Source organism: Phalacrocorax aristotelis, chromosome 1, assembly GCF_949628215.1.
Source record: "Phalacrocorax aristotelis chromosome 1, bGulAri2.1, whole genome shotgun sequence".
NCBI classification, from domain to species: domain Eukaryota; kingdom Metazoa; phylum Chordata; class Aves; order Suliformes; family Phalacrocoracidae; genus Phalacrocorax; species Phalacrocorax aristotelis.
Window position 1 is genome coordinate 98747013 of NC_134276.1, and position 27010 is coordinate 98774022.

At 42.1% G+C, this 27010-nt stretch overlaps 2 protein-coding genes across 5 annotated transcripts in view; one reads left to right on the forward strand and one right to left on the reverse strand.

Annotated features, from left to right (window-relative positions):
• UMODL1 (uromodulin like 1) overlaps window positions 1-4839 on the reverse strand; it is an 84132-nt gene extending 79293 nt beyond the window's left edge. Inside the window, exons 1-2 of the mRNA XM_075099312.1 lie at window positions 4587-4839; window positions 3506-3573 (exon numbers count right to left, since the gene is read on the reverse strand). The gene's annotated coding sequence lies outside the window, so the exon portion shown is untranslated. The remainder of the gene's footprint in view (window positions 1-3505; window positions 3574-4586) is intronic.
• A 4914-nt stretch (window positions 4840-9753) lies between these two features.
• Window positions 9754-26604, forward strand: ZBTB21 (zinc finger and BTB domain containing 21). Of its 4 annotated transcripts, XR_012661551.1 has the most exons (4): window positions 10505-11060; window positions 11726-11988; window positions 12143-12254; window positions 12553-12682. XR_012661551.1 is itself a non-coding variant. In XM_075099326.1 (2 exons), exon 2 carries the CDS (start codon window positions 21394-21396, stop codon window positions 24577-24579), a length of 3186 nt encoding a protein of 1061 aa, XP_074955427.1. In that variant the 5' UTR covers window positions 9754-9893; window positions 21381-21393; the 3' UTR covers window positions 24580-26604. The 4 variants fall into 4 exon arrangements, 2 of the variants coding, with proteins under 2 accessions (XP_074955427.1, XP_074955434.1); XM_075099326.1 differs by lacking the exons at window positions 10505-11060; window positions 11726-11988; window positions 12143-12254; window positions 12553-12682 and adding exons at window positions 9754-9893; window positions 21381-26604; XR_012661552.1 differs by lacking the exons at window positions 10505-11060; window positions 12143-12254; window positions 12553-12682 and adding an exon at window positions 9800-9893 and having other exon boundaries at window positions 11726-11849.
• The last annotated feature ends 406 nt before the right edge of the window (window positions 26605-27010 follow it).

Sequence of the window (27010 nt, forward strand, 5' to 3'; positions counted from 1 at the left end):
AGAGTTTGGCTATGCCCACTCAACATGACCCTTCAGGCTGCCCCACTCAGAGCTTCAAGTAGACTGTGAGGGCCAGTTCCCTGCTGAAGCTTTGCCACAGGCTCCAGACACCAGCCACGCCTGCAGGAATGGGCCGGGCACATGCACCCCCTGCGGCACAACCCCAACAGGAACCTGGTCTTGATGACAGGGAAGCCACCATAACCCCAGGCAAATTTTTCCAGTAGTTAATAATCCTCACTGTTAAAATAACCCTGCCTTTTTCTTCTTTCTTGAAGTTACAGCTTCCAGTCCTGGAAAATTGTTAGGTTTTTTGCTATAACGTTATTTACCTCTTTTGCTTAAGACATTTTCAGAGGAAGTGCTCCTTGGTTTCCTAATTTTTTTTCTTTAATTGAAGAGGAGGTGATTTTGAAAGGTCAAGTCTTTCAGGGAGGTAGAAAAGGTAAAGCTCTATCTGAAGCTATAAATTCAGTGCAGGGTTAATGGACTGAATTAATGGACTATTTACATGCAAAGGTGTTATTACATGATTGTAATAGTCCTCTCGAACTACAAAATTTTAAACTTGCAAACAGAGAGTTCTCTGTAAGTAGTAATGACAAATTACTTTTTTTCAAATGCTTCCTTTAAAACATAAATGTATACATCATCTTTAAACACAAATCTATTAACAATTTGGCATCACAGACGGCATTTTTAAATATTAAACACTTCAATGTTCTCCATTCTTAGTGGTATTTTAGCTTGCCACTGGCTAAAAACATGTTTCCAGCCAGATTTTTCTGCTTAGGTGGCAAGCAGTAATCTGTTAAGCTATGGTTAACTCAACACTTGCACCAGCCTCTCCGTACAGCTGCACCCAATAGACATATGGGGATGCAATTAGGTTGAGCCTAGTTTTTAACCACTCTACACAGAAACCACTGCTGTCCTTGTGTTGGTGGGCACATGGGTGGAAGGCTGCTCTTGGTGGCTGAAGGCACAACATCATGAGAAAAGGTCAGAGTGGGAGGAAAATCAACCATGTCACCCTCTGTGCACTGGGACCTGCTGTTAAAAGAGCATAGCAGTAACTGCTGATGTAGCATCTAAAATACTCAGCATACGTGCTGGTCCAGGACATCTCCTGACATCCCCTGCCTGCAAGGGTTTTTGTGGATACTTGGCTGAACCTTAAAACAGCATGAAAAGTCACAAGGACTTTCCTCTGAGATAGCTCATGGCTAAAGAAAACCCGTCACGTTTTAGCAGCAGAGTGAGCGAAACCTCCTGCTCGCTCCCTGGAAAGCTGTGGTGCAGTAAAGACAAGAAGAAAGAAACAACCTGGGACTGAGGAAGGGGAAAGCAGAGGACAGGGAGGTGGAAGAAGGAAAGAGGGAGGGAAAGAGAGAGGGAGGGAAAGAGGGAGGGAAGGAGGGAAGGAAGGAAGACGGGAAGGAGGGAAGGAAGGAAGGAGGGAAGGAAGGAAACTGTCTGTTTCTAGAAATAGCATTTGTCAATTCCATATAGACTATAATGCCTCCAAAAGATCCAATTAAGGCAATGGAAATGCAGAAACAGTAATGCAGAGATGAATCATCTGACCTAAAATAGAGGGAATGCTGAAACATATAAAGGAAGAAAGTGTGTCATTTTAGCTTTAACAGCAAAGTAATTCCAGATACAACCTTTCAAAAACATTTGGCTAACAGAAACCAGTGTTGGTTCTATAGCTATCCAGGTACGGTGGAGATCTCATCTATTACAAGCTACAGTTTGAAATGGACAGGTCTGCCCTTCTGCAGGTCTCTCACAGAAAAGCTAGGCAACACCTGAAGCACTGCACATGCCAGACAGTCTCCAAGAGCGACACCATCAATTAAGGGTACAAAATAATGTAAAGATCAGTTTATCAATCTTTTAAAATAGAATGTCAAATATGTAATAAATTATAGAATTCCCTCTCACTTTCTCTCTTCCAGGTCAGTGTTGCAGTAATAAATAAAACGAGACCACACACTAACTCTCATTGCAGTGTAGGACTGCAGCAGTTCTGAAGCAATGGAGGAAAAGTTTCCAAAGCAGAGAGCCTGCACATATTCCCAGACCATTTACAAGACTAATTTAAATGAAAAAATGTCCAGCTGAAGGGGGGAAAAACATATCCAGGCAGCTGAGCAGCCTGCCAGAGAGGAGAAGACAGAATTTCTGTTCCACATCACACGTTTCTACAGATTCCTGGGAACAAATACGCCCCTTCAGTAACTCTGGAGTCCACGGACAAGACTGCAGGGTCAGATTCCTCAACCACGGATGTCAGCTCTAAATCATTCAAATCTACCCTCTCCTCTAGCCTGGAAAACACTGAACTAATCTGCCCTGCAAGTGTGTCAGGTTCCAGCAGCAATTCCCCCGTATGCCATTCTGGCAGCACGGCACCCCCTGCCTTTTCCCACTTTGACTACCTCCATCGTTTACAAACAAAGGGAAATCTGTATTCTCACCAGGTTTGCTCCAACAGGGAACTTCCCTTTGGTACTTAAATACAACTTTAATACTACTTTTTGCTACTTTGGAAATAGGAGGAGACCTTAAGAGGAGAAAGAACGGCCACACACACTGAAAGGCAATAGCTAGGTCCTTCTATGCCACTCTGAGATTCTCACTATTTTCTGTGCTTTAATTAGCTTTAAGTGCCACCATCTTCTAATCCAGTGTCAAAATATACCTGTATAACCTTAAAGCCAATTTTAACCTAGGGGCCAATGTCAAGCTAAGATTTCTCTAATCCTGAACCACCAGGTATCACAGCTAGTGAAACGCCTTCTCATACGTGCAGTAAAATAATAATGCTTCAGACATACACACATTACAAAGTACACAAATAAAAAACAGTTAAAAGACAGATTTGCCTGCAAATTTTCACTCTTTTTGCTAGGATTCTGTTCAGCTTCATAATTGTGCAGAAAAATGTCCAATACTCAGTGTCTTGTGGCAATGCATGCCACGTGCACTATAATGATGAGGCTTCACTGCAGTCTGCCCAAAAGGACATCAGTTGCAAGGTGGAAGCCCACAGTTTCAGCGAAATTGGCACTCAGGTACTGTGCGTGAGACATGTCCAGTCCATGTGCATTTGCACCACCATACAGCCCTAGCTCAGGCTGAAGAACTGAGGTACCCTGCCTGAGGTCTCCCTTTCTATCACTTCCATCTCACTGACCCCGGCCCCTTCTAACTCTGATGCCAAGTGAGGGTTCTTGGTGAGAGACCTCCTGTTTAGCTAGCTGTGTGGGGACCTCCCTGAGGTCTTCAAACTTTTATGAAAACTCTGGGTAGTCTGACCATTAAAAACCCTTCTTTTCAAAGTTCTGGGTGGTTGGTTTTTTCCAGGAAGACCCATGACACCACCAAGGGAGGTGCTGTAAGAAATCATCATACAGGAAAGGGTCTGGCAACCAAAACAGTGCAGCTAACGTGTGTGATACTATCATCAGAGTTGTTTTCAATGAGAAACACTTACCCTGTGGTTCTCCAGCAAGTGCTCTAGTTGCAGCGGTCATCTGTACATCATTACCTCTGCAAATCTAACTAAAAGAATGACATTGGAGAGAGTAATGTTTGCATATTTGAGGGAGGGGAAGCCAACTGTGTAACAGCAAGGCCAAATTTTGCCTCTTCACGCTCAGCATTCAAAATGACACGTCTACATAGCGCTGTGTAAACATGTGTAGCTAGCAAATGCCTAGAATGCAACACAGTACAGCCAGTGAGGCCCCAGGCAAGATGCTTGTACAGGAGAGGCAATCAGCCTCTCTGTTGTCCACATATAATTGGCTCCTACATAATGAACTGCCACAGGGAAGTGGGGGGGAAGAGTGTCAAACTGACAGAGAAGCAGGCCAGGTGCAAAGGCCTCCTCCAGAGCCCTGTTTCTGTACTTCAGAACTGTAAAGCAACATTTACTAAATAAATCCCCATTCCATTTTGGGTCTGAACTCATCATGCAAAGAATGCAATTAGACAGTACAGAATCAACAATAATAAATTCAGCCAGTACCATGAACATAAAGACATTGATAATTCGGTATCTTGGTTATTTTTGCTACACCACTTTGAACTTTCTACTCAGTAATGAATAAATCAGTATGGAGATGACATCAGTAAGACTGCACAGGCCATACAAGTGCAAAAGTTGACCCACAGCTATTACGGGGCAGTATTTCAGTATTCGCGGCCTGAAAGCAAGTTTCAGTTCCTCATCTCAAATCACAGTCAGGTCTTTATAGTGCACAGAAGGGCATGAGAATAAGTTTAAAGTTGTTACACATTGCAAGCTCTCCTCAGAACATGCGTTTTGTAGTCTTAGGACCAGCACGTTAACATCACATATGAAACGACTTAGTGACACAACAGCACCCTTGGGTAGAGTACATGCGCAAACAAAAAAAAATAGCTTTTTGGCTGCACAAACAAAAAAATACCATCTAGAAATAACATTTCTGGCACTATTTGATGAAACAAAGAAACGTAGACACAATTTTTTCAGCAAGCCAATAGGTTTACTTCCTAACTTCTGCATTTTTTACTTGAAGAGAACTTACCAGAAATATGATCTGCTCAGCATACACCATATTTTTCCAGCATTGTAGCAATGCCTGAACACAAATGCACTTGCTGCAACTCCGAAAACTGCCATCCATCTCTGTGTAATCTCTAGCCCCAGAAGACTGTTGTTTGAGGCCAAACTGTCTGATACTGAGGAATTAAAGCAACAAGCTGACTTTTAAAATATACCATAGCACTAATAGCTCTTTGTTGCTCTCTCTGATTCACTTATATAAACCTTCTAGAGAAGAGAGGCTACCGTCACAGTGCTTTCTGCCAAGAAACTTGATCCCTAAAGCCACATTTACAGGAAAACAGGACGATAAACATAATTATTGTACTAATGCAAAACTTTGGACTATCATTCCATTTATTCTTCCTGAAAACAAACTTTGCTAAACAGGAACAAAAGCATGAGCCTTCCTGTTTGTTACAACAAGCAAAGACACTTCATTTTTTCTTTGATTTTCCTTGCTTGGAGTTAATGTATGGACAGACTTATCAAATATGCTTGCTGTATCACCTGACTTTCCATTTGCTTTTTCCTGAATTTCTTCACATACAGTTTGCCTAAAATAAAGAGCCAGGATGTACACACTTGTAACTAGGACTAGGAAATTAAAGCCACGTTTTAATATTGTCTTACACACTTCCACTGTACTCAGAATACTCAGGATTTTATTTTTAGAAGACTCGGACACCAAACTCCAGCTGAAGTTAAAAAGAGCTGTGAAAACTGATAACATGAAATTGCGCCCTATCTGCTGCACCGTGACAGATTTTGTATTTCAGTTGCTCCTGCAGCTTTTTATCCACGTTTTTTAAAGCTCCCACGAATAGCTTACCCATTGCAAATGAAGATGCATTATTCTTTTAAACAACAATCATAGTACCATGGCCGTCTGCCCGCTTAGAGAATGCATGCCTTATTACTTGTGGCATATTTTTCTCAGCATCACTGTCCAACTTGTGGAACTACCACGTTTTTAAGTAGGTGCGTGTTCACTACTACTTCGCAGTTTTCTAGGGTAATATTACCATCTAGCTTGTCATCATCTGGCAGCATTTATTTGAAACTGCCCAAGCCATTACGCATGTGGAGTCTGAGTGGAAAATATTAACTAGATTGTGCTATTTGCAGAGGAATGAGGGTGACAGCTACAAAAGCTCAAGACTTGGCACTCCGAGACTCCAATACCAGGAATGAAGACAGTTTTACATTATACTGTATTATTTACATTATACATTATTTACACTGTACTGTATTATTTGCCTGATAAGAAATGTAAATCTTCAGAAAGAGTCTTGTGTACTTTGCTTCACACCGGTTACTGAAACACTGCAATTTTTGTAACTTTCTCATTGTGTATCTTACTGCCTAGTTGTCTCTCTGGATACTGGTAAGTGTCCATACTTTCGTGACAAGGTGAGTGACAGGTTTTAACTTGAAAAAGTAAGATTTCTTTTTACCTACTGGCAGTCATTATGGAGGTTTCATACAAACATATTAGAAACAGAAAAAAATACAAAAATCCAGGCACCTTTTTCCACGCACAGCTGTCAGCAACAAGAAACTCATAGAAAATTCTGCATCTATATTTTGGCAGAATGTTTGGAATCAATAAAGCTAGACCTCTAGTGTTTCCAGAAACATTTGCTGCATTCAACAGTGGCTGAAAGGAACCAGTTCATTCAAGTGTTTTCTGTGATCACAAGTAGCAGCGCTTCACTCCTCCGAAGTTCTGGGCTAGAAGCCGGTTTCTGAAGGAACAGGGTAACAGCCACAGCGCGTCCTGCAGCACTAGCATTTGCTCTGCTGGTAAGATTTTCAGGGCCAACTGAGAGAGGAGGCAGTTTCTTAGAGATTAATTATCTCCCTCTGCAATATGACCTTGGCAACAGTAATTCCAGAGTTTTTGGTGAGAAACAAGAAAGACATAACACTCGGTCCTTGGGTACTGTATTTCCGCTATTACAGCGGCTACGGGAGAACGTTAAGAGTTTGAAAAGCCACGCTGCTTAGGAGGAGGGGATGCGGCAGCAGCATATACTCCTAAAGCTATCGAAGTACAGAATGGACCTCTCTATACGGACACAAGACTCAAAGAATATTTACCAAGATGAAAAATTTTAGCACCTATACCTACTCAAGGTTCCCCCACCAAAATGGAGGAAAATTAGACTGCATGACATTCCTTCTGAGGTGCGTTCTTCTTTCTTTAACCTTTCTCCTTCCCTGAAACCAAGCTTTTTTTTCTGCAAAACTCTTTCTCAGCTGCTAATATAGGAGCACCTAAGGGTATCTGACATAGTTCTAAGGCTCTCTGAAAGAATACAACCTGATGCCATTAGTTTTAAATTAATCACACACGGTCCAAATCTTCACTGAAAAATGTTTAGGCGTCTGTACATCAAAAAAGGGCTGAAACTACAGATCTAGAAAAAGACAGCCTAGCTCCAGGGCATGACTTTATTGCAATTATTTTTATATTGAAAATGAAACAAAGGTTAGCATTAAAAAAGCTAGACTATTCAGAGTACACAACTTGGCACTATAGTACAATATTTGCATCACAAAAAATAGTAACTTCTCAGTGTTACACATACAACCAACGCAAGTGTTACAGATTTCACGTTTTCACATTTTATCAAAGTCCATGTATAATCACCCATATTTTTAAAATAGTTTGCTTTACATTCTACGGTTTGCAGGCGTTCAGTTTTTAACAAAATTCCAGTGAGTAAACTTGTCGGCAAGTACGATCAAAAGTTAATCTGACCAGCTACTAGATACTCTGAATGGAAAACAAACCTTATACTTGACATGCATACATCTGGTAATAACAGCTGCAACCACACATATCCAGATGAAAAATATATCAAAGTAAGTGCTCCATCAAAGCATTTAAAATCAGAAATGTTTGGGAAAAATGTTCATAAACAAGCTATTCTTGAAGAACGAGAAAGTATTCAAATAGTTGCGAATGGTATGTTTGATAAAATTAACCTAGAGATAACTTAAACCCCAAATAATTCTACAGCATTAATTCCTCGTCTAGATTTCATTAGAATCAAGATTTACAGGGAATTAAGGCATCCATGTAACTTTAACAACATCAAGTCAATCAGACTCAATCATGGAATACAGTCAGATTGAGTCTTATGTCCCTTCGAACCACAAAGTCTTTGAGAATTACATTCAAAATACTCTCAAATCAACTGGTTAAGGTAAGAGCTACAGAGAATAACTGCTGTCTGGTGCCAATATTACACAAGCCACTACATGGGCTCTATTCTAATGGCCGGACTTTCACTAGGGAAACGGGCATATTAAAAATACTGACAATAAACCCCTGCACAGTAAGGCATACTTACACACATGTGTGTGTACACCTTAAAGAACACCATTTTTTCAGCAGTGTAATTCCAGCATGGACGTTTTCCATCTGTGACACAGGCCCTTTTGGAGAAGCATGAACAGGAAAATAATTATGCAAGAGCAGTTTGTTTCTGCTTGGCTGCGAAATAGCTGAGTACAGATGAAAAAAGTTAGCAGGGCCTTGCTAGATTTACGAGCTCAGGTTTGTTTCACAAATGCTTCACTGGCAGCACAGCCAGTGTCACTGCATAAACTGGTTTATGCAAACAGATCCAACTGCTTTCCTAGTTGGTTGCTCCCATTACCGCAGTAGGTCCTACCGTGCCGGAGCAGTTGTCCGCATACCTGCGCAACAAACCAGATCGGGGAACTATTGCAGATGAAACCAAGCAGTTCATTTGGTTTTCGAGCTGGCTCATCACACAGCCGCGCTCATGTCAGGACAGAAGTGGTTGTAGCATAAGTCTGCGAACGAAAAAACCCTCCCTCCTTTTGCAGGCAGCCTAGCAAGTTTGCAAAACTACCTGAGGAGACAGCGATAGCAAAAAACATATCTGGAAAGGGAAGAGAGGTGCCGGACCTAGTGGGGTACATCGCCGTTTTTCTTACATGGGGTTTAGCCCATTTGCAACACACCCTTGCAAAAAGGTTTAAAGGCAGCACTAAGCACACTACAGAGACTCTAGTAGCTACTTCAGAGTATTTGAGACTTACGTGGAATATCTAAAAGCACTGTTGGAAAATGCATATGTGGATTAGCAGTTAGTCTCTCGAATTCGAGCTGTCCTTAATGAAAACATAATTGGCCAGATTAGCTTTCAACAAAAACGAGAGAAAACTTGTAATTCTAATTTCTATTTTAATACTTGTATTTTGACACATAAAGCCCTCTTCAAAGCAGGTAATTTCAATGAGAACCAACCCTAAACCAACGATAACGTCCATTATAATTTTTCAAATCACATCAAGATGAACGAGTACAGCAGTTACAAAGGGTCCAAGCCAAAACCTCCCCGCGCCCAGGCCTGCGCCTCCCTGCTGATACCGGGGAGCACCGGACCAACTTGCGAGGAGGCCACGTGTGTGCCACCAGAAATCGAGCTTCTTCACAAACCACGTTGGACCTTCCCCCCCTTACGTTTTAGAAAAATATGGACTAAAATGTCAAAAAAACCCACAAACAAACAACAACAAAATAGACTATTAAATTAGGAGAACTGCGAGTTCATGCTTCCCGCAGAGGTGAGACCCCAGGCGTAGGCGGAGCACGGGGGGCCCAGGCCAGCGGGGGGGGGGGGGGAATTTACCGCAGCGGCACCCTGTCAAATCCTGCCACCACCGTCAGCGGCCCCACGGTGACACCGGTACCACACCTGCCCCGCCCCCCGCCGCCGGGTGCGGACCGCACCCCTGACCCCTCACCCCCGCCGCGGCTGCCTCAGCGTCCCTCCCGCGCGCGCCAAGCCGTTACTGGGCGAAAGGGGGGGGGGGGGGGGGGGCGGGGAAGGGAGGAGGGTGGCAGCGGGAACGTGTCGGGGGACCGGGGTACACCGGCGTTCAGGCGCCCCCCCATTCCTCCCCCCGCCACGCGGCGCCGGGCACGGGAGGCGGGAGGCGCGCGCGAGGGCTCCCGCCCGCCGTGCTACCTGTGGGGGAGGGGCTGCGGGTGGGGGGGATCCCCCGTAACCGTCCCCAACCGCCACCCTCCCCGCCGCGCCAGCGCCTCGCCCCCCGCTCCCCCGCCGGCCAATCGGAGCGCTGCGCACGTGACGAGCGTTCCCTTCGATGACCTCATCCCTAGTGTGGGATGACGTCAAATTCAAGATGGATGGAATCACGGCGGTGGCAGCAGCGCGCGCGGGCGAACCGTGAAAGGAGGCGCCGAGGGGGGCAGCAGGGGGGGGCGCGGCTGGCGGCGGAGAGGGTGAGTAACGGCCGCGTCTTGCGCCCGTTTCGGGGGCTGCCCGCGCCGTATGGGTCTCCCCGTGTACAAAGGCGTCTTTTCCTGACGTAACTCTGAGGTGGTTTTTTTTTTTCCCCCCACCGAGCGGGGCTGCGGTCCCCGGGCGGAGCAGTGCGCACGCGCCGGTTACGAAACGCGTCTCCCTTGTCTCCGCGCATGCTCCCTCTGCTCCGAGGAAACCGTCTGCCGGCCCTTGCGCCGGCACACGCCCGCCACATAGACCCGCCGGCCTGCCTTTCTGCGCATGCCCCGCCTCCGCACGCTGCTTCAGCCGGCCCTCCTGCGCCTGTGCCGCCTCCCCCTGGCCCCGGGCCGGGATCCCGCGGAGCTGCGCCTGCGCGTCGGTCGCAGCGGGGGCAGCGCACGCGTCGCTCTCCCGCACGGCGCATGCGGAGCGGCGGCCGTTGCCTGGGCTGGGGCGGGGAAGGAGCGCGCGGGCGCAGGCTCGTCTGCATGTGTGGTCCGTGTTCCCCCCTCCCCGCTACCTGCGCTGCGCCTTGGGGGGCGGTGCCCCCTCAGGGAGGCGGTTACCCCGCCGCGCCCCGCCCCAGCGGCCGCGGGAGGGACGGGACGGAGCGGGGGGCCGTGCCGGTGCCGTGCTGTGCCGGTGCCGCCGCCGCCGCCGCCGGAGCTGCGGCTCACGGCTGTCACCCCCAGCCTGATACCGGCTGTGATCCCAGCTGTAAAGCATGACCGAGGGTCCGGGTGGGCCGTACCTCATGGGTCCTCCCTGGTGGGTCTTGAAAGGAGAGCCTCGGTAGCCTGCAAATTTCAGGGCGAAAAGCAATCGAGCAAGGTTGCTGCGACCTAATAAGTACACGCAGGTGTTAAAGTGTAGCTTTACTGGGCCAAGCGCTGTTTGGCTATATTATTAATGAGTAGGAAAAAGTACATCTCGTAGTCTAGTGGAAAAATCCTCGCTGTGCACAAGCATGTGCTATGCGTTTGCGGAAAGCTGTGGAAGGTGTTCTACCCAATCGCAGCTGTCAGAATATTACTTTAGTGCTCTTTCATGTCATTATACGTCCAGATTGGATGCAGCTCATGTAAAGTAATGAACGCAGGAAAACTTAACCCAAAGGAGTTACTGTGAGACAGGAAACATTGTGGAATTTCATTGTGTACTGGGTAAGCACTTCTTAATAATGAAATGGCACTTGTTTTAAAACCTATTCATTTTTTTCTTGTTGTTGAACTCAGAGGGGAAGTAGGAGGTAGGTAGGCTGTAGGTGTAAGAAGAGATTGTCGTGAATTACATAATCACTCAGCTTTTTGTGAACACAGTGAAGATCTTGTAGTTAAGTTATAGTCAATAATTTTATTCTGAGATAAATGTTAATATGAAAATAGATTTTTTAAATGTGTTTTTGTACAACAAGGCTCTCTATATTAAATCAGGAGTGGTAAATATGTGTTACAGGAAAATCTAGTAGTGCTTTATGTTTGTGTTGCCTTAACACTGCCAGTTACAGTGTTCTGTTCTGACTTTGCTCAAACTGACAAACTAACTGCTTTGACTAAAATTTTCCACCAGGTTTATGCTGATGTTCTTGAGGGGAAGTTTTGAGCAAACTTTGCAACTGTTTTTATAAACCTTGTTTGCAAAAAAAACAAATTATGTGGCTATCTATTAGGTGGAAAGGGATCCGACATCCCTTTCTCTCAGAGATTTTATTACCCACATGCTATACAGTTGTAATCTCATAAGAACATTTGGTTTACTTTGCGTGTATAAAATCCACCCAACCTGACTGGTTTGAGAACATTTAAAGAACTGTCATTTGTGTTCTCAGTAGGGACTCACAGGGAGATGTCCCACATTACAACCTCTGGACTTTTCAGCTACAACGATGTGAGCCAGACCAGGATTTATCAGGGGTCTCTCCAGCTGTGAGCTCCCCTGGGCCTGCTGGGGCCAAGATAACCCCTGGGGATCGGAACTGAGCGTGAGTGACCATGCCTCTTGCTCTCAGTGGTGCATTTGCTCCTCCACTAATTTCAACGTTGCCCCCTGATCCAAACCGGGATTAAAGTCATAACGAGCTGTGTGCTTAAGGTAACTTATCCTTCAGTATGTATTAGCTCTCTTACTAAATAACAAAAAGAGGCAATACCTTGTAGGAAGTCCCTGAAGTCCTCTGCGCTGTACATTTCATGGTACACAAGTGTGATAAGTGTGAACATTTGTGCTTCCTTTTCCTACTGTGTAGGTTCCAAGTGGGAGGGTGATACTCTTGTCAGCTGACTCGAATTGAACACGCTTTTCATGCTGGGATCGCTCTAGATGACTAGAAGCTTGATGTCACGAAGAGATCGAGTTTTGTGAGCTCATGGGGTTTTGTGTGCATGATGCTAGAGAATTAAATAGTTGGTGCTCTGATCATCTTCATAGTAATGGCTGGCTGGCTTTCCTTAAAATTAGTTAGAGGCATGCCAGCGTTTGGGTTTTAAAGGACAACTTTACAGGAAGCCGTGAGCTTTCATACTGTATTGAAGTTGTTTCATTTTGAACTTCAGCAGCTGTGAAGCAGTTACTGTAAAAAAACATCCAGTAATTTCCCATTATAGTTTTCAAGGTTTTGAAAGTTGTTTCTAAACCATAGTTATCATTATTTTGCAGATAAAACAAGTGTAGACCTACCGGGTAGAGGAAGGAGGAGCAGGGGAGAGGAAGTTGGGCTGTAACCACCATATGGTTTGTGCTGCACTGGGAGGTGCTATGCTGTGAGTCACAAGCTAGTTGCAGCTATTTCCAGCTGTCATTAAAAGAAATCCTCAACTTTTGAGCAACTGAGCTGTTTCATAATGAATTCTGCTGCATTTACTGATCTGAGATCCTCGGAAGGGAAGGGAAAAAAACTATATGGAGGTGGCAAAATCATTTGTTGCAAGTGGAAAGACTGCAAAAAAATAGATATTCTGTGCAGAGGGAGTTCCTTTCCCCAAATATTTGTTGTGTAGATTTAATATTAGTCTATGTACTGTAATCTTTTTTCCATTTTTTCCCTTAATGGTAATATTTAAGAAGTGGTTCTTTTACATTTTCTTTCATTCGGCAGTGAAATAAAACAAACCAAAATCTGTTGTCTTTGCTTATTGGCTACTTTATGTATTATTTTGTTGTAGAACAGTTCAGGTGTATTTTATGAACAAGAAAAGAAAGTGTTGAGCAATTCTTCTACCTTCCTAAACTCATTCTACCTCTACCACTGTTGCTATCAGATCAGTAGTCTTACAGCCCAGCAAAAATAAAGTTTTAAAATCACCTAGTCCTGATTGTTAAGGGGGTTTTCCCTCTGAGAGTTAGTGAAAACACTACACCTTATTGTGCAAAAGCTTTCCCTACAACCTGTGATGAAAAGACATGAAAAATTCTTTGGCCAAATAATTTTTTTAAAAAAATGTGAAACTTGTCCTTTCATAATAATCCATACGTAATTAAATTGCATTTTTCAGGAAAGGAAGAAATACTTTTCCCTTTTTTGTCTCAGAGCATTAATCTCCTTATCCATGGTTTATCCTACATCAGCACTTAACAGTGTGAGTAATCTTTAGGTTGCAATTCATTCTCAGTAATCTCTTTGGTAAGTTGTGGTTGTAAGAATGTTGGGGTGGTTCTTCTGGGGGGGACAGTGAGTGTCCCTGCCAACCCCTTGACCCCCATTCCTCTGACGCCCTGATTTCCCTCCAGCACCGTGTGGCTCATGCATAGGCCAGCACCCAGACTGACACCACAGTACACTGGGACTAGGAGTCTACCAGTAGTCTCAGTGGGGTGGGTGCCAGCCAGATAAAAATCATGAAAGCTACTTTGGGGTGAACTATTTGGCATTCTGCTCTGAATGTATTTGTGAGTATCTTTGGAGAATTTTTGAAAAAAAGTGTACTTGATACAGTAAATGTGACACTCAAAAATCCTTTTAAAGTAAAAATCCTTTTAAAGTAAATTGAGAAACACAGAGGGAAAAGCAGCAGAATTGCAGTGATTTCTAATCCCTGTTTGCCCCAACTTAATCTACCTGTGATAACCAAAAGGAATTAGCTTATTTTGTGTACAGTCCTTCAGCTATTGAGGTCAATGGCCAAATTCCCTGGAAGTTCAGTAAGAATAGGACCAGCTTCTTTCTCATAAATACTTTTGAGGAAAAAAAAAAAGAAAAAAATACATAGTGTTCTTTTTCACAGAGGAGGATTTTTAAAATTTCATTTTTAAAAACTGTGAGATATTGCCTACCTCCAAATGCCGTGGACTTTGAGTAAGCTGAAAAACTTCCATGTACTGTTCATGACTGTGTAAATCTCTTATAAAATTGCTCATATAAAATTGCTGCTGTCTTTCCCCTTTTACAGTATCCTTTATCATCTTCCCAGTATCTTCCCCATAATTAATGATGGCTGAATGGAGATGATGGCTGAATGGCATTTTCTTTGGATCCCTTCAGTGGGTGGAAGATACCTGCATTCGCTAAATCATAAGTTCTCACTTGGCAATTTTTTAGGCTCCACTTCTAATTTACTACTGCATGTTTCAGATTAAGCGCATGACTTTTTTTCCCCCATCTCTTGTTTTCTTATAGAAACTTCAGTGTAAACACAGTTCTGTTGATAGGCATGTACCTTATATGGGTATAATTGGCTTCAGTTCCCATCTGAAATAGACTATGCCTGTAAAAAAGTACCTTTATATTAATAGAAATATGTCCATTATTAGGGTTTGTCATTTTCATTATACCAGTAAAATTAAAAGCAGACAAGATTTCGTTGTGCATTGGGTCAGTTAAAGAAAGAGTGGCTCATATAGTAAAGCAGGTGACTGAATATTATTCAATTTGGTAAGTATATCTCAGCATTACCTGTAGAAAGAGTACAAGTGTACACATTCGGTGTGTGTCTCCCCTTCTTTAAATTCTTGATTTCATGCATCTCTTGCCAAAAAATCATACAGAATGTTTCTTGGAATAAGTTTTCTGTAGGTGTTCAAATTGTATGGCCATCAAGCCTTTAGGTCTTGTCGCATCAGAAAGTCTAATGGCAATGTTACAAAACTCAAGAGAACGAAAACTGAAGAGCTCCGTAGGGAAAGGTATTTTTAAACTTTTTATCTCTTGGTTTGGTTTACAGCAGTTTGGATGATAAGTTACATACCTTTCAGTCAAGGCATTGAGGCCAGGACAAATATTTAATCAAACTGTGTTTGATGTGTTTTAATCTTCATGAACTCTTTAAAGAAGACTCAGGAAAGCTCACAGCCGGCACACGTTCCTGCCCTCTCCCTTACATCCAGTAGTTGTGCAATCCCGTGGTCAGCTGGATCAGTTTACTGACCTGACAGCAAGCTGGTCCTTCCTTAGTCAGGGGGGAGACATGGACTGCTCCGTGCAGGAGCAATCCCTGCATTAGACTGAGAGTAAGATGAAATTGCACCCTTAGCTGCTACTTGTTTGTAAACAAGAATGAGGACAAGTGGAGCATTATGGTGTTACTCTGACATTTTGTAGTTTGCTGCCAGTCAGGAGGAGCTATTTTGATTGTCAGTTGGTGAAACTATGGATATGATCTGAATGTGAAAAGTAGCCTCTGATTTCTAAGAGAATTTCTAGCCTGTATCAGGATAACTGCTAATTATTTGTCTCTAGTGGAGGGCAAAAGAGAGAGATTGTACAATATTATAGTTTCTTCTTTTCTTCTCCCTAAATTTCTGATTCTGTAGGTGTGAAAGATAAATAGTTGGAAATTAATACATCAGTTTAACACACTAGCAAATATATTATTTAGCTGATTTTATGCCTGTCATTGTACCACTGAGTCTCTCCTTGCTGCTGACCTATTGGAAATGAAAAACCTTGTTGTCTTGGAGAAAGTTCGCAGTATTGTCGTCTGCAGTGGAAAACGGCAATAGTGGTTTGTCCTGGTTTTGGCTCAGTTAGAGTTAATTTACTTCCTAGCAGCTGTCATAGTGCTGTGTTTTGGATTTAGCCTGAGAATAATGTTGAAAACACACCGATGGTTTAGTTGTTGCTGAGCGGTGCTTACACTAGTCAAGGACTTGTCAGCTTCTCACATTGCCCCGCCAGCAAGGAGGTTGGAGGTGCACAAGAAGCTGGGAGGGGGCACAGCCAGGACAGCTGACCTCAACTGTCCAAAGGGGTATTCCATACCGTATGACATCATGCTGAACAAAAAAACTGGGGGGAATTGGCAGGGGGGTGGCCACTGCTCAGGAACTGGCTGGGCATCAGTCAGCAGGTGGCAAGCAATTGCATTGTGCATCACTTATACTGTATATTCTTTTATCATCATTGTTATTATTTTCCCTTTCTTTCTGTCCAATTAAACTGTCTTTATCTCAACCCACAAGTTTTACCTTTTTTCTGATCCTCTGCCCCATCCCGCTGGGGGAGGTGAGCAAACAGCTGTGTGGTGTTCAGCTGCCGGCTGAGTTAAACCACCCCACAGCTGAAATCGCATTTCGTTAAATCCAGGAAGACAGAATCCCCAAACTTGCAGCAAGAGATTACTCAAATATTTAGTTAGAAAAAGATTAGAGAAGTGCAGACAATCTTGCTCTGCAGGTTTGGAGCTTTTACATGTGCTTTTGGGGGTGTGTAGGGGTGTGTGTGTGTAAATATGTATAGACCGTAGGAGAGTATGTATGTTGCAAAGGCTATTGACGGGAGAAGAGGCATTTGATACACTGTTGTCAACCTCAGTAAAATCCAGGGTAGGATCCTTGAGCAGAAGTTTAAGCAGCATAGGTTTCTTTTGCATCTGGACTCTTGACGAGTAATGGGAACTCCCCCCGGCCCTTGTGTCTGTAGCAGCACATGAATTATCAGAGCTATCAAAGCCTCTGCAAAGCACTCACAACTGAGTGCAACATTCCTGCATTTCCCTGGGGGTACCCCAGGAAGTCACCTTGTATTTCTTGGGTGAGATTTATAATCTGTGTTTATTTGGGTTATGTAGTGGGTTTGCCCCCACCACACTTCTGATGTATGTTTTCCCTGTTGAAACCCCTGTTAAGTCTCCCTTGTTGCCAGTCTCCTCTGTGTGCATTTTCTCCTCCTTCCTTGATTTCTCCACTTCTAACTGCAGTTTCTCACAGCCCTTGCGCCTCCTTGCTGTAACACTGCATCTCATTAAGTGTTTCAGAACATCATCTTTCCCCCTGCCACCCCCAACATGCTATTAACATAGCTTTAGCTGACAGCCATGTCGTTATAATGGAAGTCAGCAGGCAACATCAACATCTTATTTTAGTTGCTTGTGTATTTGCAAGTGTAAGCTGTTATGCTGAAACTGTTCACAGAAGTATCTGCTGGATTCTATTTGTAAAGTTTCAGCATCAGTGACTTCATTGTTTCTGAAAGTGAAGCTTCAGATGTACAAAGCTGATTGAACAACTCGCTGACAAAGAAAGGGTAGTTTCATGGCTTCTCCTGCAGCAACTCTGATGCTCATCTGCCCTCTCAGTGAGCTGATTAAGCTCCTAACCTATAAAATAGCAAACAGATATGAAAAGCTGGGTTGATCTCGTTTGTTTGTTTGCTGCTTCATTTTAGGGAGCTGGATCAATTTACTGGGAGGTCAAATGAGCAGCAAGAGCTGGTGAAAGGAAGAGGAAGGGTACCACAGGGCTGGGATGAGGAGGTGTGAGAGTAAGGGACAGAGGAAAGGAAGGTGAACTACTACTTCAAAGGGAAGTAGCTGTTGAAGATCAGTAAACTGCTGGGCCAAAGATTAAGATTTTTGACCCTTTCCTTGTGAAGAGCTTTCCCAAGTAGAGATTTCCTTTTTGCAGAAAGTAATTTTGAAATAGCAGAGGTGTCTTTTTCTATCCTTATTCAAATATTAAAATAAAATAAATCTTGTATCAAATATGGTACTTAAGTCTCTGAAATCTAGTCTGCTGAGATCAGTAGAGGGCTGTTGAAGATTGACACTAAAAATCTCTTCCTGGCTTTCTGAAGGAAGGCTGCAGGTGCTCCTGCTCCACTTGCCCTTCCTGGGTCTGGAGTCTTACTCCTCCTGAGGACCAGTAGCTGCTGTAGTATGTAACACCTGGACAGAGACAATGGGATATTTTCTGATATGCTCCTACTGTTTTTTTGATGTCACCTGAATATCAGGGAAGAATAGAGGAAGTAGCTTTTTTCCCAGTCAGTAGTGAAGGTGGCTGGAAAAAACTGGAAAATAGAAGCAAATTATCTGCCAGAAAGAATTTAGGTAGTTAATGGCAAAATAATCTTCAGCTGAGGAAGCATGAGGCCTCACACACCTGGAATGAAATCTAGTGTTACAAGAGACTGCCGTAGTGCTGTTATCTGCACTATAGCTAGGCACACCTCTCCTGTCGGGGCTGAGTTCAGTCAGCCAAGCATTGGCTTTCATGGCAAACTGTTGTAAGGAGTTTCTGCCTTCCTATAGCTGCTCCGCTGCCACAGTTTGCTGCCTTTTCAGTTATGCCAATGCATTCGTTCTTGAGGTTGTGCTTTAATATAAGCGTTTGAAAATAAATATTATTTGGTTTTTATTTATTGTCTGATCTGCTGTGTAATACAGGCATGTAAATATTTGTACTGGCACAGCTGAAGGAGGAGTGAACTGCAGGGTGCAGGTAAGATGAACAAAAGAGAGCAGGAATGGCTTGGATCAATTTTGTAACTGAAAAGTGTTCATGCAGTGAAATTTTAATATCTTACACATGGACTCTGGTAATCTTTGGGGGTTTTTTTACATCTAAGTATTTCAGGCTTTCAGATGCTCTGTGTGAATGTGTTAAAATGGTTCTGCAAACCAGTTCTGGCTTTGTTTCTTAACTTGTTTTATTTCTGACTGTTGTGTTTAAAGGCTATTAAACTGTAAGTCAAGCCCTTGAATTAGGAAATACCAGGATTAAAGCTGCCTTTGCAGGATTAATTTGGTCCCTTGCCATTTGTGTATGTTGCAGCCTTGGCTACTGTTAAAGTGACAGTTGCATTGCACCTAAGAGCTCTGCCTCCTTCACTGCACAGAAGAGACCATGCTCTGAGAATGAAAGGGAAGATTGTAATAGGATGCTGATCTCTGTCTTGTTTAATGTAATAAATTGAAAGTGCTCCATGAATAAAAAGGAGAATGTAGAAAGAAGGATGGGTGATTATTGGATTCTACTTTAGAAGTACAGAATTTACACACATCTCTACTAACAGCATGACTGTGTTACAATGGACAAAGGAATGTATAGTAATTACATGGTGTTTATCCTGTGGGTGTCTTACAAGAGACCCGAGGCCTGGGTAAAGCAGATTAGAATGAAAGATGTGAAAATACTTCAAAACATTTGACTAATATATTCCTTTCCCACTGTGTCCTTGAAACATGGGTTCTGCAGGAACTTCTGTTGGGTGTCTCTACAATACTGTTTTAGTTCAAGTTTCCTTCATAAGCACACTGTTGATCTATTACCTCCATATACCATGCTGCAGCTTGCATCCGAGATGAATCACCTGAGTTTGCAAACTCAGTTTCTTTCAGATGACACTAAAGGAAAAGATGCATTCCTGGAACACTTGTTCTAATAACATTCCAAGTGTTAATGGGTGCTCAAGACCAAGAGACTGGACTTGGGCCAGTCAGACTCTACCACTTTCAATTGCAGTGGCATCCACAGAGGAGACAGGTAGCGCACACACATCCCCACCTCTCACAGTACTTTTAAGCAAAACATACAAAGCAAACAAAACCAGATTGGTTTCTCATATTCATGGGAGCTTGTCTGCTCTGCTGTTTTTAGATGGGGCGGGTGCGGGGGGATTATGCATTACAACTATCTGAGGTGACTTAAGGATAAATTAGTGTTTATGAAACAACACTGCAAGACACTGAAACACTCAGTAAAGAGACAGATCTGGTGAGGAAGCAGGATTCTGCCTTTGCTGTTGCCGTGACACTATCAACTCATTCAGTAGTGTCAGGTGTAGAAGTGGTAGCTCAGTCCTATGGTACAATCAATGCCCTGAGACACTGTATGTGGCACCCTTTGATTCATTTCGCAAGAATACCGATTTAGACTTTGATCACTTATTTATATCCATTAGTTGTAAGATTTACCACTACCCCCTTTATTAATTATGGGGTTGCTGCTTCTTAATATTGCTTTTTATTTTGATAAACTTTTCCGTTTTGCTTGTAAACTGTTGAATAGTGAAACGTTTTTGTTGTAGTAGTGTACATCATGTGTAAATATCTAGAGAGTAGTTTCTCAACTCAGCTGTAAAAAGAAGAGACCTGCTTTTAACAGACACACCATTGACTTCTTTTACTACCACCGTAGAGGAAGATAGTGTAAAATTCTTGCAGGTTAACTTGAACAGAATTGTAAGACTATCTATGAAAAAAAGAAAATTGGATATTGCTGATTTCTCTGTGTGTGCATGTACACAGATATATAAATTACAATTCATGCCACAGAAGTTCTTTGTTTAAACTGACTTAAGACTTGATTCTCATCCTTTGTTAAGATCTAATCAGGAACCGGCTATTGAGATATCCTGCAGTACGGAGTGGGCTGCGTTTTGAAGCATATGGAACATGGCGATTTCTGCACTGCAGTTTAATTTGTGCTTATTGTACTCTGAGGGTAACTGTTGCTCAGGTATATGGGTTGTGGGCATAATGTGGTCTTATAATAATGAATAAAACAGGGAGTTTAGTTCTCTGATTGCTTTTACCTAGAAGAAAGCTATGCAGGGATAATTGAATTATAACTGTGAAATTTCCAAGAAACCAGGTCCTCTCAGTGCAGTTGTAAGTGCTACATGTTTGATAGCTAGAAGTGTATGTTAAGAACGCTTATTAAACATAAGCAAACATGGTGAATTAATCTAGATTACAGACAAGAATCTTGCTTCCTTCTCCCTTCTCAGTGTTAATGCCCTTTCCATCATCCTGTTAAAAATGACAACAAAACTCCATTAATTTGTTTAGTCAGCAGGAGACTGTCAGGGTTGCTTGGCCTCAAAAAGGTGACCTGGCATAATTAAGATTTACATATCTGATTCAAGAGTTTATATCAATGCAGTTGGCAAGATAGATCTGCATAAAACTAAAGCTGAGAAAAAGATGATGAAGAGTGAAATGATGGAACTCTTCCTTCATGTGGACAGGTGTACTGTGGGAAGAGAACACAGCTCCCGTGGCCCCCAGTTAGTTAGCTGATCTTACACCAAGAATATTACACCTATTAACGGCTCATTTGAAAGCAGGCACATGAGCTGGTTCTTCGCATGCCTGTGCATCTGTTGGAGCTTACAGTAGTGTTTTAGTTTCCAAACAAGCTGTTTTCTTCAGCACTGTTGATGCTGGTTTAGACAGTTTATGAAGTACAGAGGGATTAGTTGTGTTTATCTCTAACAACAGTTCACATAAGGCAACCTACAACTTTTTGTTGTTGTTGTTGTTTTTCAGAGACATCAGAATCATGGAGGGGCTCTTGCATTACATAAATCCAGCACATGCCATTTCACTTCTAAGCGCACTGAATGAGGAGCGTCTAAAGGGACAGCTGTGTGATGTTGTTCTTATAGTCGGAGATCAGAAATTTCGAGCTCATAAAAATGTCCTGGCTGCCAGCAGTGAATACTTCCAGACTCTGTTCACAAATAAAGAGAACGAGTCTCAGTCAGTGTTTCAACTTGACTTTTGTGAACCAGATGCTTTTGATAATGTGTTAAACTACATTTATTCTTCATCCTTGTTCATTGAGAAAGGGAGTCTTGCAGCTGTGCAAGAACTGGGCTACAGTCTTGGAATATCCTTTCTTACAAACATTGTTTCTAAGAGCCCTCAAGCTCCTTTTCCAGCTTGCCCTATTAAGAAAATACTGTATCAAGATGAAGACGAAAGTAGTTCTCAGAAGAGGAGTGTCATTGTTTGTCAGAACAGAATTGAAGCGCAAGCGAAAAGTGTAAATCAAACACAACATGATTTAAGCCATACTAGCCATACTTCTAAACCTTCACCCTCTGTTCCTGCCAAAACTAGCAGTAGACCACAAGTAACAAAACCAACTGAAACCCTTCACAACTTATCACTGACTGAAAGGAGATGGCTGAAAGAAAGCCCTGTGAGCTATACCAAGCTTCATGAAACTTCTGGAACCGTGGAGGATCAGAGCAGAGGTGCTTTAGTGAAACGGAACACAGTACTGCCTCAAATGCCTTTAGCAGAGAAAGAAATTGCAAGCGATGAACCAGGAAGCAGTGGTCAGCTTTTAAGAGGAAAGACCACAGAGGTGCCATTAAAAAGACCACGTCCGCCAGTCTTGTCTCTGCGTGGCGCATCAGATTCTACATTTTTGTTGCGAGAGGCAGGAAAAGGAAATGGGCAAGGTGAAGACAGGAATTTGCTATACTACTCAAAGTTAGGGCTAGTAATCCCATCTAGTGGATCTGGTCCAGAACACCAAAGTATTGACAGAAGTGGGCCACTTGTAAAAAGTCTCCTTCGAAGGTCACTGTCCATGGACAGCCAGGTTCCTATTTACTCACCTTCTGTTGACCTAAAACCTTCACAGGCATCATCATCCTCCTCTCCGGGAACTAATGATTCCCAGAAGACATTTAATGTTGTAGCTCAGAAGTCATCCTTGAAAGAATCATCAGAGAAGTTAGTCTTAGATGAAAAACCACAGGTAATACACCCACATCGCCTTAGGTCTTTCAGTGCCTCTCAGTCAACTGATAGGGAGGTTGCTTCCCCTCTCACAGAGGTACGAATAAAAACTGAACCTAGCAGTCCACTTTCAGATCCCGCTGAAATAATAAGAATTACAGTGGGTGATGCTTCAGCATCAACAAATAAAGACTTTCCTTTTAAAACTGAGGATGATCACAAGGAACCAAGCAGACTTCCAGCAAAAAGGAGATTTCAAACTGATAGAAGACTACCATTTAAGAAATTGAAGGTGGATGAGCAGGGTTCTCCTGGGTCAGAAGATAACTTTGAGGAAGGCTCAAGCCCTACGCATCTTGATGCTGATTTTCCTGATTCTGATGTCAGTAAAGAGGAATACAGTGAGATGGAAGAAGCAAGACCAAATAAAAAATTTAAATGCAAGCACTGCCTTAAAATTTTCAGATCAACAGCAGGTCTTCATCGTCATGTTAACATGTATCATAATCCAGAGAAGCCCTATGCTTGTGACATATGCCACAAGAGATTTCACACAAATTTCAAAGTGTGGACACACTGCCAGACACAACATGGAATTGTGAAGAATCCCTCACCTGCTTCCAGTTCACATGCTGTTTTGGATGAAAAATTCCAAAGAAAACTGATCGATATAGTGAGAGAGAGAGAAATTAAAAAAGCTCTAATAGTTAAACTAAGACGTGGCAAGCAAGGTTTTCAGGGACAGTCTGCTTCACAAGCACAACAAGTCATCAAAAGGAATTTAAGATCAAGAACCAAAGGAGCCTATATTTGTACCTACTGTGGGAAAGCTTATCGTTTCCTCTCGCAATTTAAACAGCACATAAAAATGCACCCAGGGGAGAAACCAATTGGAGGAAATAAGGCTTCTAAGCAGAAAGATCATATTCATATTGAAAGCCCAGTAGAAAACAAAGAGGTTTATCAGTGCCGTCTCTGCAATGCTAAGCTTTCTTCGCTTATTGAACAGGGAAATCATGAGCGACTCTGCAGAAACGCTACTGTCTGTCCTTACTGCAGCCTTAGGTTTTCATCTCCAGAGCTGAAGCATGAGCATGAAAGCAAATGTGAATACAAGAAGCTTACTTGTCTTGAGTGTATGCGTACCTTTAAGTCATCCTTTAGTATTTGGCGTCATCAAGTTGAAGTTCACAATCAAAACACAATGGCTCCATTAGAGAACTTTTCGTTACCTATCCTGGATCACAACGGAGAAATAACTAGTTCGTCAAGATTGCCTCCTCAGTCAGAATCCAATAAAATGAACAATTTTGTTGCGGCAAAGGAAGACGGTGTATTCAGTGATTCGTCAGAACAAATAAATTTTGATTCCGAAGATTCCTCCTGCCTACCTGAAGACTTAAGTGTTTCCAAGCAGTTTAAAATTCAGATCAAAGAAGAGCCTGCAGATGATATCGAGGATGAGGTCACTGAAACAAGCAGAGAACCTAAGGAAGTAGTCTCCAACAAAGATGCTGGTTTGTGGCCCTGTGAAAAGTGTGGGAAGATTTTCACTGTACGCAAACAGCTGGAGCGTCACCAAGAGCTCTTATGCTCCGTGAAGCCATTTATTTGTCACGTGTGCAACAAGGCCTTCCGAACCAATTTCCGTCTGTGGAGTCACTTCCAGTCTCATATGTCACAGGCTGCAGAGGAGTCCACAAATAAGGAGCCTGAGATATGCCCACCAGCTAATTCCCCATCACCACCACCCTTACCTCCACCTCCACCCCTTCCCAAAATCCAGCCTTTGGAGCCTGATAGTCCAACAGGCTTGTCTGAAAGCTCCACTACTACTGAAAAATTATTTGTACCACAGGAGTCAGATACACTCTTCTATCATGCTCCACCACTCTCAGCAATCACATTCAAAAGACAATACATGTGCAAACTCTGTCATAGGACTTTCAAGACAGCTTTTAGTCTTTGGAGCCATGAACAGACACACAATTAGCTTTAATGGATATCTTAAAAAGCTGGTTCAGTGGAGGCTGTGTTCAGGATCTCAGACGTATGCCATATAAACTAGAAATCTGAAAGGATCAAAATGACAACAGCGATGAAGAATTTGGAATTTGTGATGCTGCTTGGATTTGAAGATTAAGGTAAATTAACTTGATTAGTAGGTAGAAAGCAGAGTAATTTAAAATACTGTGGTCTGGGATCTAATAGTAACAGAACAATTTTTATTTCATTTAACACTGAAACATGATCACATCTGGATTGTATGCATGGATCTTCATCCTGTGATGTTGGTGTGTGCGTGTGTATTATATATAAAGTTATATATTAAATGAAAGAGCAACAACAATTTGGATTCTAACTGTGAGTTTATAGTAGTGAAATACTGTAACCAACTTCATTAATTTTTTTTTTAAAGAAACCAACACACAAGCTCCTTATGAATAGTCGCCGTGCACTTGCAGTTAGGGAGGAAGTGGATGGAGTCTCTTGCTGTATTGACTTAGGTCTTAGAAACCTTTAGCAATAACAAATAAACCTCAAGTTTGAGTAATCCTGACGTTATTGGATACGAATGTTTGATATTTTATGGGAACGTAGAATTGTTTTGTTTTATGGAACTTGTGCAAATTAAAATAGAATCTAAAGTCAGCAATATTGTTACTAAGATTTTATACGAAAAGTAGCAGCAAGCCTGCTTTCAGCTGTTTAACTATGAGTTTCTAAGGAAAATTGGGAGAGGGGGTACTTTGCTATATATAATGTCCCAAAGACTAATTTACTATAGATACTTTGGTAGCTAAAGTCATTGTATTAACAGCCATCATAATGCAAATGGTACTGTTTATAATATGAACTAAGACTGAATGGATGTCAGGCAAGTTTCATAATTTTGTTTCCACTATTTGTACAACTGTTTGTAATTCTAACTACAAAGGAATGTATAACTATTAAATCAAAAAAAAAGAGAGCTCATTAAGGGACAGAAGAGGAGTTGTGTTCCTACACACAGTAATAAGCTTGGCCATGAGTACAAAGGTATGTTTTAACAAAAACTAAAAATGTAAATATTTATATAGGCACCTGTATAAATGAAGAAGTATGTATTTGGAATTTGTATTAAGCACACATATCCAGCTCAAAGCAGAGGAAAAAAACATCACACTACAATCACTGCATTTTATGAATACAATGCATAGAATATTTCTTTCTGCTGCTTTCTATAATTTGTGATACTGTGTTGCAATTTTCTATTTTGTTGAAAATCGTGGTAATAATGGGCTGCAGATATTCTGTGTGGTTCCATTATTTTACCTCAAATCACAACTGGAGCATTTAGTATAGGTAGGATCATAGATATTTACCAGAAGCTGTAGTAAGGGTCCAAAATTATTCTGTATGTAAAAGAAATATTTACCCAGAAGTAGGTGGTAAACTAATAGTGACAAATTCTTCTGCTGGAATTATAATTAATTAATGGAGTGATGATGGATTAAAGGGAAGGTAAATGATGCAAACAGTATTTACAATCCTGACCAACTTTACCCTGTGCAGGTTGGGAGAGGGGGATTGCATTCCACACTACCGAGTCAGAACCCAGTCTGTGTTCGCTGAAAGCAACAGGAGTTTGGTTACCGGTTTCAGGGGGAGCAGGAGTGAGGCTTTAATTGTGTGCGTAACTATGAATTTTTTTTCAGCATCCCGAACTCAAAAAGAATTGCAAGCTGACACTAAGATTTAGCAGAATTAAGCACAAGTGTAACTCCTAAGAATCTGAGGATGGGCATCCTCAGTTAGGCAGACACAGGAGTAGATTATTCTCAGTGAAAGCCCAAGTGTGCCACCTTTTCTTTCCAACAGATTTTTTTTCTATTATTATCTTTGACCTGTAAGTTAAGTTTAAAAGAATTGGCTCAGGATGGACCACTGACTTTTTTTCAGCTACCAAAAAAAATTGCAGTGTTAGTTTCAAACCTTTTCTGTTTCATTTTTGATTAAAGTCTAAAATTGTTACTAACCACATCTAATAGTAACGTGTTGTCCTTTTTTGCCCTCTTTCAGGCAAATTGTATCTGACTATGGTTACGCTAATTTGTCAGTTAAAATCTTTCAGTGACATCGCAGTTAAAACAAGGTACTTGTTTAATAGTGACCTTTCTAGTTATTGACTTTTTTGTACCACCTAATAAGACTAAATTTCTTTCTTACCAGAAACAATTTAAAAATAAAATGGTTGTTGCATTTAATCTGGTTAATCTGGTTTAACAAAATCAGAAAAACATGAAGTTTCACTAAGTATCTGTTACAAGTATTTAAGAAATCTGTGTATATAAAATACCAACAGGTCTCTGTAAAATGGTTCCTAAGTTTTCACCAATGATTCCTCTACACAACAGTCTGAAAGTTTATATGTAGCCTTTTAA

Bases quoted from the DNA above. Each gene is read 5' to 3' on its own strand.
- ZBTB21 (XM_075099326.1), top strand. From the start codon at position 21,394: ATGGAGGGGCTCTTGCATTACATAAATCCAGCACATGCCATTTCACTT.